The sequence below is a fragment of the Myotis daubentonii genome, chromosome 11 (genome assembly GCF_963259705.1).
Source record: "Myotis daubentonii chromosome 11, mMyoDau2.1, whole genome shotgun sequence".
Taxonomy (NCBI): Eukaryota; Metazoa; Chordata; class Mammalia; order Chiroptera; family Vespertilionidae; genus Myotis; species Myotis daubentonii.
This window is the reverse complement of record NC_081850.1, coordinates 49,677,193-49,693,606: the sequence shown is the minus strand read 5'-3', so window position 1 is coordinate 49,693,606 and position 16,414 is coordinate 49,677,193. Positions and strand designations below refer to the sequence as shown.

The 16,414-nt window shown below is 34.0% G+C and overlaps 1 protein-coding gene across 15 annotated transcripts in view; it reads left to right on the top strand.

The window, feature by feature from the left end:
- AGTPBP1 (ATP/GTP binding carboxypeptidase 1) overlaps window positions 1–16,414 on the top strand; it is a 107,672-nt gene that overhangs the window by 39,569 nt on the left and 51,689 nt on the right. For all 15 annotated transcript variants that reach the window (XM_059657076.1, XM_059657070.1, XM_059657081.1 and 12 more), the window contains 5 exons: window positions 1,339–1,376; window positions 4,605–4,813; window positions 6,517–6,694; window positions 9,142–9,239; window positions 11,741–11,857. In XM_059657076.1, the coding sequence (XP_059513059.1) occupies window positions 1,339–1,376; window positions 4,605–4,813; window positions 6,517–6,694; window positions 9,142–9,239; window positions 11,741–11,857 (640 nt within the window). The remainder of the gene's footprint in view (window positions 1–1,338; window positions 1,377–4,604; window positions 4,814–6,516; window positions 6,695–9,141; window positions 9,240–11,740; window positions 11,858–16,414) is intronic.

Below are 16,414 nucleotides of genomic sequence, written 5' to 3'. Positions count from 1 at the left end.
AAGTCCTTTAGGGGATAATCCTTCCTTGTTTCTCCCCAGCTTTTGGTGGGTTGCTGGCAATCCTGGGTGCTCCTTAGCTTATAGCTGCAATATTTCAAACTCTGCCTCCATTATCACATGGGTTCTCTCGTTTATGGCCTTGCGATTATTGTTTCAGGTTTTCCTATGAACCAGTATCCATCTTCAGTCTTCTAATTAATTATGTTCTTTACCGTTACTCACATCTGGTCATGCTGTGTCTCCTTTAACACTAATGTATGCAGCTTTGTTTTTGGTTTTAACTTCTTGAGTAGCTTTTGCACAGATGTGTACATTTTACTACATTAGCTAGATTGTAAAATTATCTGTGGAAGACAAATTTGTTTTCTAATTTTATACCCATGAAGAACCTGCTTTTGTGGGTATCTAGTAGGCATTCAACAAATGCTTAATGATGAGTGAAATATGTAAGTTTAACAGTGTACATATTTTTATGCAAATATAATTGTTGAAATCTTACTAAGAGGAACTGTAACATGTAGCCTTATATTCTTAAAGCTACTGAAATTAAGTGCCATTACTTCAGTAACTCTTCCTTAAAAAAGTGTTTGAATTATAGGTTTTCATAGTAATATTTATGTGTATGTTTAAAGCTGATTAATGGCAGTTGATTTTACTGTGGGTAACTGAGTGTTTATGTGCAAAGAAAATGTAAGTACCTTCAGTTTTGGGGGCTATTTTTTCATTCTCTGATGGGCAGTAAGAGTTTTTGAGATATGAATTAGGTTCATTATTCTCATTGGTGCCTTAGGACTGAAAAATGTTAAGGGGCTCCTCCTTCCTCTTACCCAACCTTCTAGTTCCAGTATTTTGTATTTATTATTACCTTAAATATTAAGATTATTGCTTGATAGGGCTAAAATACTTTCTAGTCAGACAGCTACAAATATCTATAGAATTTAATAGTTATGAACTTTATTTGTGTGAAACTTGTTTTTAATTTCTTTGTGACTCTTAATAATGCTTTTGTGTGAACTCTGCTAGGATCAGATACAGGTACAACAACTGGTTTAATTCATCTAACCTCTGATATAACGACTTAGGTATTGTTAATGTTCTCCTTTTTTTATTTCTTAAAATTTTTTGGGGGGTGCTTTTCTGTTGATATTTCAATCTTCCTGTATTCAGTTTTAACCTTAAGGGAGAAATATATACAGAGAAACGCCATATGTAATTGACTCTAACAGGAATGGCTTTTGGAATAGATAATAATTACTTATCTGAAAAAATTGTATGAATTTACTATTGTAGATTAATTTTACTAGTTTTGTTGTTGTTTGTGTTTTCTCATGTCGACAGGGTTGCTTTAGACACTCTTGCTGCATTGCTAAAATCAAGTAAGTTTTTAAATACTAGAACTTCTAGATAATATTTTTCTGAGTATTTTATCTACAGTGTTAAACTGGAAATGTAGAGTTAGTCTATAGTTATAAAGCTGGTTTATAATTACTTAATGTCAAAGTTGATTTTACCTTTAGTACTGTTGTTGAATGTGCCATAACTAATGTCATTTATGTTTATTGAGCTATAATTTATTAAAATACATTGACTTCCTTTTTCTAAGTGATTACTATAAACATAAAGCCCTGTTAGTAGAAGAAAGTAATATGTAAATATTATGTAAGTATCATTTTTTAAAGTAAAGTTAACATGGTATTGAGTATGTTTACTGTGAAGACTGTCTTGAATAATTACTCTATGTATAGCATACATAATTTTAATTTAGAGCCCTTTTATTAGAAATTTTATGTCTACCATGAATCCAGATGGCTACTGATGTAAATTTACAGTTTACTAAATTAATTGACAAACTATGGCTCTATCTTCAAAACTGAGGCGTTGGAGTAAATGTGTCTTATGATGCCTGGGAAGAGTGATTATCTACGTTATGTTTCTTCTCACCAAGATACTCAGTATCTCCATTTTAAATAATGATTTTCATTAGCACCCATATTTTCATTGGTTGATTAACATTTACTTAACCATAATAACATTTTAGTCCCAAAAAGCTATATTGATGGCTTTTAATGTTATTTTCCCCTCAAACTATCAAGGGTAGACCAATTTTTTTCTTAAATTTGAATGACCAGAACTCTTTATTTGAATAGTAGCAAATAAGTAATTGGTAAATCTGATATTTGGCAAAGTAATGGTTTATTAAATTAAAAAAATCACCTTAGGTGTTAGTATTATAAACTAGAGGCATATTTTTAAATGTACTATGGCATTTTGGAGCTTTCTTAGTCATTGACTTCTTTTGTGGGGGAACAGTAATTTACTTTAAAAGGATAATTAAACTATTGTAATAAACCTGAGAGAGTATAAAGCAAAGAATGTATATACGAAGTGCAGAAAGATAGGCAGCTTAGTTATCATCGCTGGGGTATAGATCAGATGTTGCAGTGTATAGGGAAACCTAAGTGCATTTTAAGTAGCGAGAGAAGAGATGTAGGCTGATCGTAAGTTAAGTGTCCTGAACACATGAATAAAACCCCCTTTATTAAACTGTTTTATTGTGCTCAGTTGCAGGTTACTCTGTACCCTTCTCTTTAGGGTCAGTCAGTACCTGTGTTTGAGTTATGGGCAAGTTTGTTTTATTTGAATGTTAATAAAGAGTTTCAATATTCCTCATAAATACCATTTAGGCTATTGAAAATTACAGTGGAGACATAGTTTGGAACAGGAGTTACAATGACCATAATGTCTTTTTAAGAAACTCATATTCATATCTAGTAAGTTAAAGGCTTACTATTATATATGCCAACTGGAATTAACAAAGTGTGTATATGAATTTAAAATATATGAAACTTGGGGGGGTAATGTGGGAATAAGGACACATATGTAATAACTTAATAAAGAAATTAAAAAAATAAAAATAAAATAAAATACATGAAACTATTTATTGCTAGTCAAAACTATTTAACTGATACTGCACTTAGCCACAATTTTAGCAAAACTAGCTCATCTAATCATGATAGAGCAGTGGTTTTCAACCTGTGGGTCGCGACCCCTTTGGGGGTTGAATGACCCTTTCACAGGGGTTGCCTAAGACTATCGGAAAACACATATATAATTACATATTGTTTTTGTGATTAATCACTATGCTTTAGTTATGTTCAATTTGTAACAATGAAATTGGGGGTCACCACAACATGAGGAACTGTATTGAAGGGTCGCAGCATTAGGAAGGTTGAGAACCACTGCGATAGAGGTTTTAAAGCTTTTGGATAAGAACCCCCACTCCTTCCCCACCCTGGGAGTTTTTTCCAGTTTCCTCATGTAAGAACATAATTTCTGAGAAGGCATCAGTAAGGCTGATTTCACCGTCTTAAACCTTATGTTTCACCTATATATTAGCACTAGTAATTCTTTGAGGCAACTAAAAACAATGGAGCTTTACTGTTGCATTATCTTAGTGTCCATGTCATGAGGCAGGGGGTCATTTTATAGGTAAATTCAGATTAGGAAGGGATTACTATTTCTTTTTTTAAAAATTATTTTTATTGATTTCAGAGAGGAAGGGAGAGGGAGAGAGAGATAGAAACATCAATGATGAGAGAGAATCATTGAAAAGCTGCCTCCTGTGCCCTGACTGGAATTGAACCCTGACCTCCAGGTTCATAGGTCAGAGTTTAACCACTGAGCAAGACTGGCCAGGAGGGATTGGTATTTCTTTGTACAACCTAAGATGGGTTGTATTCCACTTTATTTTGTGCTCTTATAATAGGCCCACCCAGTGATGCTGGGTGGTTCAAGATGTTGCTGTGATAGGATTCCTTTGCTGCCATCTTAGTTAAATGCACCCATTTGGTTAATAATCTTAAATATTAACACTTTAAAAATAATAGAATAGGTCAGATTGGTGGATTTTTAAAAATCTATCCCAATAAATTTGACCATTTATAAAAAAACCCTTTAATGTTTTTTTCATTACATTAAAAATTAATGATTAGAAAGTACTATCTCCTAATTACATAATGCGTCTTATATTTATTTACTAAAAAGTTTTACAGGTATTTTTAACTTAGCATTTAGTATTTATATAATTGGGATAATTAAAGCAATTAATTTCAATGGAAACACAAAGTTTGTAATAACAGCTACAACCCAATGTAGTTAATTTTAGTGGAAGCACACAAAGTTTGTAATAGAAGTTACAACCATGATAATGGCTTTTAACAAAACCATTTTCACAGCTAGTAAGTTAAAGTCTTGTATAGTCCATTTATTGTAAACAAAGTCTGTATAATCCTGTTTTAAAATACATGAAACCTTCGTTAGTATTAACATTTAAAAAGCCGTAGCCCTAATTGTATTAAACACATATCTATTATTTATTAACCACAAAACAATATATGGGCAGGTTTCTGGAAAATATCATAATTTACTATCTGTAAGATATATTTATTTTGTTAGATAAAAATGTTTAAATATGTGGTTGCCATTTTTTTGATAAAAAATTTTAACAATTCATTACAATAGTGTGGTTATATTTTTAAATTTGATTTCTACTATTTTCTCTGGTCATTTAAAAAATATTCTTTCTCAATTTTCTTTTGTTAAAGAAACAAATGCCAGGAGAGCTGTAGACAGAGGATATGTTCAAGTTCTTTTAACAATTTATGTAGATTGGCACCGCCATGACAATCGGCACAGAAACATGCTCATTCGGAAAGGAATTTTACAGAGTTTAAAAAGTGTGACAAATATCAAGTTGGGAAGAAAAGCATTTATTGATGCCAATGGGATGAAAATTCTCTATAACACTTCGCAAGTAAGCTTTTTCCAATTATTGTGATTATGTGTCAATAATCTGAGTTGGTTCTTAAGAAAACTTAGTATTTCTAAAAATACCCTAAAAGTAAGATATATATATTTAAAAAAAATTAGAAAACAAAGGCATTTCTCACATGTGACCACTGAGTTGGAGAAAGTGCTTAATCCAATCTGCAGTGTGAGATTTTATCCCCACAGGTAAAAGCAAGATACATAAATCTATCCATGTAGCCGTATTTTCTACCATTTAGCCATGCTAAGATGTGCAGTTGGCTATACTCAGTTTTGCACGTTTCCCTCATAAGGTATTTATGGATTCTTTTCAGCTGGTAATGCAGTTCTGTTGTTTGTGAGTGTTCTCAATGTTTTCCTCTGGATAGTGCATTTTTAAATGGAGAAGGTACAAAAGTGAAACCTGGAGTTAGTGTTCCTAGTTCTGCCAGCTGTTGTACTAAACCTTCTGGACAATACCTTTAATAAGACTTGTTCTAGCATCTGTAGAAGACTGTCAGCTATGGGAGATAGGGATGTTGCAACACAATCCTTTGTTTTTAGTAGTCTGTGATTATCAGAAAGAAAACTGTCCTTTTGAAAATTCCAGCCAGTTATCCTACCTGTGCCTCTTGGTCTTTTATACAACTGACAATCTCTTTCTGCTTGAGAGTAGTTAAGATATAAGAACACCCATTTTATGTTTACTCTTAGCTTTTTTTTTTCTTATCAATCATATACACTTGTTTTTATTATTTCTAATATAGGCAATGGATGACTTTGGTTATGCCTCTTAACATTGCTGAGCCTTAATTTCTCATCTGTTTTGACAGGTCTGATGTGAAGACTTGTATTGAAAATTTTACAGGGTATCAAAGTGCCATCTAAATGTCAATAATGATGATGATGATATATGATACAGTTTTAAACCCCCTATATATTAGACCTTCTCAAGATTAGATACTAGGACAGCAGATTAAAGTCTCTCCCCCCCCCCATTTTATTTATTTATTTATTTATTTTTTATTGCTTAAAGTATTACAAAGGGTATTACATATGTGTCCTTTTTTCCCCCCCGACCTTGACAGTCCCCTAGCCTCCCCTACCCCCCAGTGTCTTATGTCCATTGGTTATGCTTATATACATGCATACAAGTCCTTCGGTTGATCTCTTACCCTCCTCCCTCCTGCCCCCCAACCCTCCCCGGCCTTCCCGCTGCAGTTTGACACAGATTAAACTCTTAAAACTTAAAACTGATATTCAGACTATTTTTTATAGTTGAACAGCTAACATATTCGAGGTGCTATTGCATGATAACTGATAAAATTTTGAGAACGGTTCAGCCAAGTTCAAGTTCTTTTTTATTTCTTACTATATGTCTTGCTTAATTTTTTTTTAAAAAGTGAGTGCTAAGCTAGCTAAATGTGCCTGTGTCCATCATAGATATAACTTAGTACTTTGGTCACTTTTAGTACCAAAGATGGCACTGATTTCTGCATAGTTAAAATATTTAAGGTAAAATACTACTAAATTTGCCACATGAGGTTCTTAATTCTGAAGAGTCAAAGCTATTTTATAATGACATTATGTTAAAATATTGTTTTCTTGTGATATTTCTCTTAAAAATTATTAATATATTACTTTCTGAAGTAATGTGAAATTGGTTCAGTTACTCACCAAAGGCACATTCTTTTTTTTCTTAAAAAACAGGAATGTTTGGCAGTCAGGACCCTTGATCCTCTTGTCAACATCTCCAGTCTGATAATGAGAAAGTGTTTTCCTAAAAATCGTCTGCCACTGCCAACGATTAAAAGTTCTTTCCATTTCCAATTGCCAGTTATTCCTATGACTGGACCGGTGGCTCAGCTCTACAGTTTGCCCCCTGAAGGTAGGACCACATGCTCATGGCTGGCCTTCGGTGGTTCTTGGGATTATGTGACTCTTTCGACTTTTTTTTTTTTTTTTTTGTATCCAACTCTCCAGCAAAAGAGGGTCTTAATGGACACAGTAAATGTTCACATTGTATTTTAGTTAATAAATATTTCTTTAAATATAAGAAATTGTGGTCTAGTAATGAAGGGAAGTGGGTGGGATTTGTTACAAAAATGTAAATGTGAACTGAAAAAACGTAAGCATCATATAGGACCATCACTTGGTAGTTCATATAACATTTCAAGGTATAAGAATGTAAACATTAAATGTATAAGTAATTATATTTGACTTTCATTTGTAGCTTTTTCATGAACTTCATTTTTTAAAGTTAAAAATACTTAATCAGAAAACTCCCCCTCCCCCAAAAACCCAGTCATCAAAAATGTTTTATAAACATATGAAATTATCAGAAGTTGACTATTTGCCATTTTCCATACAATACTGTGGGTACATAGTAAAGAAAGTAAGAGTTTAAAATTTTTAATCTGGGGAAAAAATATAATTTTTTGCTAAGATCTAGAAAAAAATGGAAAAGAAAAAGTTGTCCAGACTACTAATAGAATTTCTGAGGCATTTTCTTGTCACTTGATCACTTCTTTTGGGAAAAATTTTTTTTTGAGGGTACCTCTTTTATATTTAAGAGCATTATTTGAAATCAGTGGTTTAAGAGAATTGAGTAATTATAGTTAGTTTTATTCTTGACACAGATTTATTAGTGGTATTTATCCCAGAGTACACTTTTATGATTTTATTTTAGAATATTTAATTATTGAAGTACAAGTTTAGTCCACACAAAGTACAAAGTTTAGTTGCACAAAATATTAAAATGGATTATTCAGAAACTTCCTTTAAAAGTTTTAAAAGTCTAAAATCAAGTCTGGGAACTTGAGTAAGGTAGCTAAATAAAAGCAATTATTTTATATTTTCTTCCCATGCCATTTAAAATTACCAACAGACTTTAAAAATATAGGAAAATATGTGCTGAATCTAAAAACTAATTCTCATGAAATAAATGTAGAACATGCAAAAAACATGGCAGAAATATAAATAGATTAAGAAAAGTGTCATCTTTTCACTCACCCTAATATGAAATGCAGTATCTCTGACTCTAAAGTTAAGTTAGTGCCCAATTTGGAGGGACAATAAAAAAGCAGTTGGGCCCTCGCTGGTTTGGCTGAGTGGATAGAGACTGAAGGGTCCCGGCTTTATTCTGGTCAAGGGCACATGCCAGGGTTGCGGGCTCGATCCCTCTAGTAGGGGGTGTGCAGGAGGCAGCCAATCAATGATTCTCTCTCAGCATTGATGTTTCTATCTCTCTCTCCCTCTCCCTTCCTCTCTGAAATCAATAAAAATATGTTTTAAAAAAGCAATTGGAATCCCTTTCTCTTCTGTATCTCAGTGTAGGATTATGGGGTTTAAGTGCTAATTTTAACTGGCAGGAAACTGGTGAGACTTGTCTGTGATATGATAGGTAGTAACACTGGGAGGGAGATAGGATATACCTCTTAATGTCCTTTATACAGTGTCTAGAATAATCACATGTACAGGGAAAGCTGATTTCTAGTGCAAAAAATGACAGAGATGACATGTAAGGGGAAGGTCCTATTAGCAACTGCATAGGTAGAAGGAAAAATACCATTTTCCTGTTATTTTCTCAACTATCAGGCTTCATAACATCAAACTTCATTATTTTTTTTTTATCTTCCTCAGCTAGTTTTGTGAAGATAGACTGTCATCTTCATTTTATCCTCAGCATCCATTAGATTGCACGAGGCATAATAAGTGTGCATTTAATATTGGTGGATGAATGAATTGAGTTAGCCTCAATTCTTATTTTCTTAGGTATTAAATGCCTAAAGATAGACAGCTTCTACTTGTTTACTCTTTTCTGCTCTTTAACCTCCTGAGCTCCACATCTTTAAAAAAATTCCTAGCACACACCACAGTACATGGTACATGGTAGTCACTGAAATAAATAAATGGGAAGTGAATTGTAAAAGGGATGAAATGGGTTATTGAAATTTATCAAAAATAGGAAACAAGTTGCTTCATTCAGGCTGTTGCAACTTAAGACTTTTTAATTTTTATTTTTTTGGTAAAGAATCACTAGATGCAGGTGGTACTTTCTAAAGACATTAATTTTTAAAAACAAACATTAGTCAAAAAGGTCATTCACTTTTATAGTGCTTTTCCAAATTTTAAAACACTTTCACTTTATCTCATAGGTTTTTCAACACCTGGTATAGCCTTAGAGACATTTTTAATAAGAAATTTAATTTAACTTTCCTTTGATAATTGAAATACTTTATGTATATGTATAAATATAACATTCTACCTTTGGCTGTGCATGTTGTAGAATGCTTACCTCTGACCTACTTACTTATAGCACATTTTGTATCACAGTGGATGACGTAGTAGATGAAAGTGATGACAACGATGATATTGATTTAGAGGCTGAAAATGAAACTGAAAATGAAGATGACCTAGATCAAAATTTTAAGGTTAGTATAAATGTCTGTCTTCAGTCTACTTAATAAATTGTATACACAGTTGTAAAACAAAGATTGGATAAAAGGACATAGTTAATGGTAGATTAATTTGTTCTAGGCACATCTTATTATCATGGCTGACTATGGACAGTAAATTATTGAAAGAGAAAATAATGTTGCTTTGAATGCATTGGTCTGAAAAGGGTTAATGCATTCTTTCTTCACTATGCCTGTTTTACAGATAAATTCATTTCAATATTAAAAAGTTTTTATTCTGTATGTAAATATAAAATAATATATTAAAATTATATTTATATGCATTATCAGTGAAGATGTAGGAAATGATAAAACACTTTAAAGTACCATTTACAATAGCATCAAATCATTAATCGGGTAAATATCTTATACAATATATACAAAAGTTTATATCTTGACAATCACAAAACACTGGTTGAAGAACTCCTAGATGATCTGAAGAAATGGGTAGATATAACATGTTTATGGATTGGAAGATTTAATTCTATTTACAGGCATTTTTTTTTTTAAGTACAGAGCCACTATTTGTAAGGCTATATTTTCACAAGATAATATTGAATATTGATCTAGTAAACAGAAAAAAGTAATGCCTCTGTAATTTTTTTGTTATTTTGAAAGCATTGTCTACTTTATTAGATACTAATAAAGAAAATTATATATTTTTGGTTCATCAGTGCATAATTTAAGATGTATGAAATTACATATTCAAGTAATATTGATACAATAATTAACATGATACTCTTTAAGTAAAACCAGCCTTTATTATATATGGCAATGGAAAAAATCTTTTTATTGGTTATACAAGTTATAGCTAAATTCCTGAATGAGAAATACATAGTATGTTTTTTCTTTTAAATTGCTTATTGATAGGAAATGTATATAGTTAGGTACGTGTATATAAAACATTTTAAGGATCGAAGCATAGTAGACTAAGGCAGAAAAATAAGCAGTTACCTATGTGGTAGATAAATGCAAAATTAAAAACAAATACCAATTGAAAATTAATATTCAGTTACCTCTTTTTAGTCACCAATGAAGATAATAATGAGCTTGCATTTGTGAGACCAGAGTTGTCGAGGGCCCTAGAGACTAGCCTAGATAGTAGGTAAACTGGCACTTGTCTTCCCATCATGCTGTACATTAATTAGCTCTTTGAACAGATACAGATCACATTGCTCCTGGATACATACCCTCTTTCTCTGAGGTCATACGTCTCCTTTAACCATATCCTCTTCTTTCCCAAAGGGTTACAGAAATCACTTCTGGCTGTTTTCCACCCCTTTTCTTTTCCCTGAAAAAACAGAGTGAATAGTGACACTGAGCTTTTCTAAGGGCACTTTGCTGACCATGGAACATAGAGTGCATGATAGTCATGAGTCTCTCCTGAGGCAGTGCATTGTGCCGACTCCGAGTCACTGACTACTCTATTGGCAAGCTGGGTAATTTTGAGCAAGCCACTTAACTTCTCTGTACCCATTTCCTTCTCAGTTAAATGGAAGTAATAATACTATCCCCGCAGAGTGCTCTTATGAAGATTCCATTAGATGATATATGTAAAATCCTTAGCTAGTGTTTCATATATTTTCTTTCTTTTTTTAAAAAAAATATATTTTGCCCTGACCAGTTTGGCTCAGTGGATAGAGCGTCGGCCTGCGGACTGAATGGTCCCAGATTCGATTCCCGTCAAGGGCATGCACCTTGGTTGCGGAAACATCCCCAGTAGGAGGTGTGCAGGAGGCAGTTGATCGATGTTTCTCTCTCATCGATGTTTCTAACTCTCTATTCCTCTCCCTTCCTCTCTGTAAAAAATCAATAAAATATATATATATATATATTTTTAACTCTTTTTTAAAAAAATATATTTTATTGATTTCTTAGAGAGAGGAAGGGAGAGGGATAGAGAGTTAGAAACATCGATGAGAGAGAAACATTGATCAGCTGCCTCCTGCACACCTCCTACTGGGGATGTTTCCGCAACCAAGGTGCATGCCCTTGACGGGAATCGAATCTGGGACCTTTCAGTCCGCAGGCTGACGCTCTGTCCACTGAGCCAAACTGGTCAGGGCTGTTTCACATATTTTCAATGCTCAATAAACATTAGTTTGATTATTACCAACACAATCATATACTTAATGTTTTTCAATTTCGTTTTCGTGCCTTTTAATATGAGCAAAATGATGGCAGTTAAGGAGATTAGGGGAGCATATTTTAGTCTTGGTCTTCACTGTAGTTTTTCTCTCTTCAACCCAAATACCATATTATTTTAGAATAACCTTAGGCAAAAACAAAACCAAAAACAACACAGCAACAACCCAAAAATACAAGCAAATTTTAATTTACGGTAAAATTAACACACCTGTTGTTCAGCAATTACTCTAATTATATGTAATTAATAATTTGGAAAACTTTAAATCTGAAATGTATTCTGTAATTTTAGGTTTTTCTTAACTGGTGACATGCCGTTTTTATTATTTCAGAATGATGATATTGAAACAGATATTAACAAACTAAAACCCCAGCAAGAACCAGGACGAACGATAGAAGAACTTAAAATGTATGAACATCTTTTCCCTGAGCTTGTTGATGATTTTCAGGTATAAATATAGAAAACTTAGCATCTTAACTGATTTTTATAAAATAGTTTTTCCCCCCTCCCTTAGGTATATAATCACTATTTTAATTTCTAAAACATGAAAGTAGCATTGCATTTCTGAGTGACATTGGACAATTACTTTAACATTCTGGGTATAAATTGCTTATCTATAAAATGAGGGAACTAGCTCAGTGGTTGGCAAACTGTGGCTCGCGAACTACATGCAGCTCTTTGGCCCCTTGAGTGTGGCTCTTCCACAAAATACCATGTGCGGTGTGATTGAAACTTCGTGGCCCATGCGCAGAAGTCAGTATTTTGTGGAAGAGCCACACTCAAGGGGCCAAAGAGCCGCATGTGGCTCGTGAGCCACAGTTTGCCAACCACTGAACTAGATCATTTAACTGTTGGACTAGATTTTTAATTTTTTCATCACTTTGGTTTATCACTTTAATTGACATAGTTTTTTACTCTTTAAAAATATTCTTTAAAGTAGTATTTAAAAAATCTTATTTTAAAGTCTTCTTTGTATTAGTTTTGTTCAACTAAGGGGAGATGAGAGCTAAGAAGCTGCTGAATTTAAAATATCTATAGTCTTTGCATGCTGAATTTCTTTTCCTGAAGGTCATTGTATAATTGTGGAATGTTCGGGAGAGAGGAAAGCAACTCGAAGTCTTTAAAATTGAAGTTGGTTCATAGGGAGAATGACTTGTTAATATTTCTTAAACTCAGTTATTTACTGGAATACAGTTATTCAGCCTGGATTACACAGCAAGTAAAGCTGATTGAACGATGGCACTTGGTAGATCTAGTTTCTTATTCTCACTGTGCTGCTCACTTGTGGTGGGTCCTTGAATAAATCTGAAATTGCCTAGTATCTTAAACTGTGAAATAAAGGGTTTGAATCAGATAATCTCAGACTTATTTAGCTTATGCTCCAAACCTCCATGCCCCTAAATTCCATTCACTTAATTTCTAGTCGCTTAAAGAAAAACATTTTTAATTTGCGGTCATATGTAGAAATAAAAAAAAGGAGAGGTACTCACTTGCTAATGTTTACATTTCTCAGTTCTGATTATTCAGGTTTTTCTCCGAGAACTTATGAACTTTGGCTGCAGTAGAAGGAGCAGCAAATTGTTCTCCTTCCCCTTTCCCTAATGTTTGGTTCCCTCCATAGGTTTGAGGTATGGAAAGTTACTCTGAAATCAGGGGTGCTATAAAAAGGGCAGGAATGAAAGAGAGGTTATTTGTCAAAAAGAGACAAACAAGGTAAGAAGAGGCATTTGGGAAAGGATACAGGTTGATCTTCTTACAATCATCCTACAGGAAGTATTCTGGCTGCTCTGTTAATACTTTTGTGACCAGGTTAAGAACCATTTAAAAATAAAACCACAGAAGTAAGAAATACTGCTAACTCAAAGTAGAAAAATGTGTGAAAGGGATTTGGGGGAAGGAATTGATTATTGTGTGAAGAAATAATTTATTTTCTTCCCTGTGTGCACATGAGAACTACATAATGTGATTGAAAATTATAGGAATAGAGGTAATTTTTTAATGGGTGTGAAGGCCAGGATTTTGATTCTCATTCTTTCACAAGCCAGTTCTTTTTGTTGTAGGCTGCAATGATGAGGTCTTCTTGTATGTCTGTCTTTTCGTTCATCACATAGATAGACTACCCTTGATGGTTTCTTGCTTAGTACCTATGAACAGGTGGCCAACTTGCCCTTCGGTTTGGCTGCTCCAAGAGCAGATTCCTATTTTTGGTCTGACTTGGTGTGTCCATGGTCACTTGGTAAAGACAGGTTTGTCTAAGTGAGAGACCTCTGAAAAATCTTTTTCCCAAGTGAGGACTCCATTTTACTGTGTTTAATCAAAAGAAACTACTTCAAATACTTCAAATAGTACATAATTATTAACATATCCTCTATTTTGCCAGAAACTTTTACGTAGAGGAGTCAGTTCTATTTCTATAGCATATGCTACAGGAAATAGCACGTATCTTTTATTTACATAATTGGGAAATCATTTCAAATGATACTTGACTATCTCAATTTTAGGTAGAAGAATGTGCTGTTCAAATACTTTAGCCTCTATTTTTTTTTCTTTATTGATTAAGGTATTACATATGTGTCCTTATCCCCTTATTGCCCCCCACTCCCCCCACCCCCTAGTCCAATGGTTCTCAGCCTTCTGGCCCTTTAAATACAGTTCCTCTTATGGTGACCATAAAATTATTTTTGTTGCTACTTCATAACTGTAATGTTGCTACTGTTATGAATCGTAATGTAAATATCTGATATGCAGGATGGTCTTAGGTGACGCCTGTGAAAGGGTCGTTCAACCGCCAAAGGGTTCGCGACCCACAGGTTTGAGAACTGCTGCGTCTCTATTTTTTGAAGTCTGTGTTGGAAGTACATATAGGCAGTGGTACTTAAGTGATATACTTTTGAGAATTAAAAATATTGGTTGGAGCCCTGGCCGGTGTGGCTCAGTTGGTTAGGCGTCATCCTGTGCACCAAAAGGTCACCTGTTTGATTCCTGGTCAGGGCACATTTCCCAGGTTGCCAACTCAATACAGCCAATCAATGTTTCTGTCTCTCTCCCTCCATCTCCCTTCCTTTCTCTCTAAAATGAATACAATTATGTTAGAAAGAACTATATTGGTTGGTTCTAGATAGGAAGTGTTTGAAAGGTTTTTTCAGCCATCATCATACGAAATACCGGCAGATCATGGGATAGTAAACATAAATGAAATTAATATTATGATGTTTTCCTCTTTGATTTGCATGTCATTTTCAACATCAACTAGTGAAGGTGAAAATTACTTGATGTGTTTGTTTGAGTCTTGAACACCACCCACTTTGTGTCCAGATGTGCTAAGTCTCTTGTTCATAGCCAGAGGGAGGCAAAATGAATGCATTTGAAGGCAACATATGGAATTATTAAAGTAATTATCAACAGACTTTTGAGGAGAACTTACCATGCTTTAAAGGCCATGATTATTTATTCATAGTGACAATTATAGTTTTATTTGCTTTTGTTTCTTGATGGCAGAATATGGGAGGTGTCAAAATTCTGCATTTTCACAGCTCATTTTTCATATATCTGTGGTAGCGTGATGATATCTACCATATGAACTTTCGTTCTGTTTTATTTGTATTTCTTTTTTCCCTTCTTTTAAATTTGATTTTAAATTTTTATTAAAAAAAATTTTTTTTTTAATCCTCACCTGAGGATATTTTTTCATTGATTTTTAGAGAGAGTGGAAGGGAGGGGGAGAGACACACAGAGAGAAACATAGATTGCTTGCCTCCTGCATGTGCCCCAAGTGGAGATAGAGCCTGCAGTGGAGGTATGTGCCCCTGATGAGAATTTGAACCCAAGACCCTTCCGTCCACTGGCTGATGCTCTATTCACTGAGCCAAACTGGTTAGGGTGGTTTTAAATTTTTATTAAAGTTATACGTGGGCAGAGTTTTAAGAGCCAAACAGTTTTGTGTAGTTTAATGAGGGAGACTATTGTCTCCTTCCCACCTGATATTTCCTACAGTCACTTTTAGCATGTTTTTGAAGTTAATCCCCATATTTCTAAGTAATATAATATACTTACACTGCCATGTCTTGATTTTTTTCAATTTTTGTTCTTTTATAAATTATATTTTTGTGTATATTACCATGTTAAGATAGGCATCTAGTTCTTTTCAGCCTTTTTTTTCTAACATTTACATTTTTAGATGATAAATTTTATTCTAATTACTGTTTTAGCTATATCACATAAGTATTGATTTTCAGCATTTTTATAATTTTTATTTTGAAACTTTATTTTCATTATTTTTTTCTTTGATTCATTGGTCATGTTAAAGCTGGCTTTTTAATTTCCATTTTTTATTGATTTCTAGCATATTGTTGTAGGATAAGAGGACACAGTTCTTTATTCTTATAATTCTTTCACATTTTTGAGGCTTATTTTATAGTTTTAAATATGGTCAAATTTTGTTACGATTTCTTGTGTCCTTGTCTCCTGTGGTTATATGCCTATTAGGAAAAGATTGTTAATCATGTTGAAAACTTCTTTTCTGTTTTTATGGAGTTTTATTCCTATGCTGTCAATTACTGTGCAAAATATTTTAGAAATTTCTATGATTGTGAATGTGTCTCTTAGCAGGTCTATCAGTTTTTTAAATATGTTTTGAGGCTTATTATTTAGTATATATGAATGTAAATTGATTTCCTTTTGAACTTTTTATCATTATGAAGATACTAGAGGCCCGGTGCACAAAAATTTGTGCCCTCGCGGAGGGGGTGTCCCTCAGCCCGGACTGTGCCCTCTCGCAGTCTGGGATTCCTCGGGGGATGTCCACCTGCTGGCTTAGGCCTGCTCCCTGGGGGATTGGGGCTAAGCTGGCAGTCAGACATCCCTCTGGCAGCCCAGGAGCCCCCGGGGAATGTCCACTTACCAGCAGGGAGCAGGCCTAAGCTGCAGTCGGACATCCTTAGCACTGCTGAGGAGGCGGGAGAGGTTCCCGCCATCACTGCTGTGCTGGCAGCCGTCAGCCTGGCTT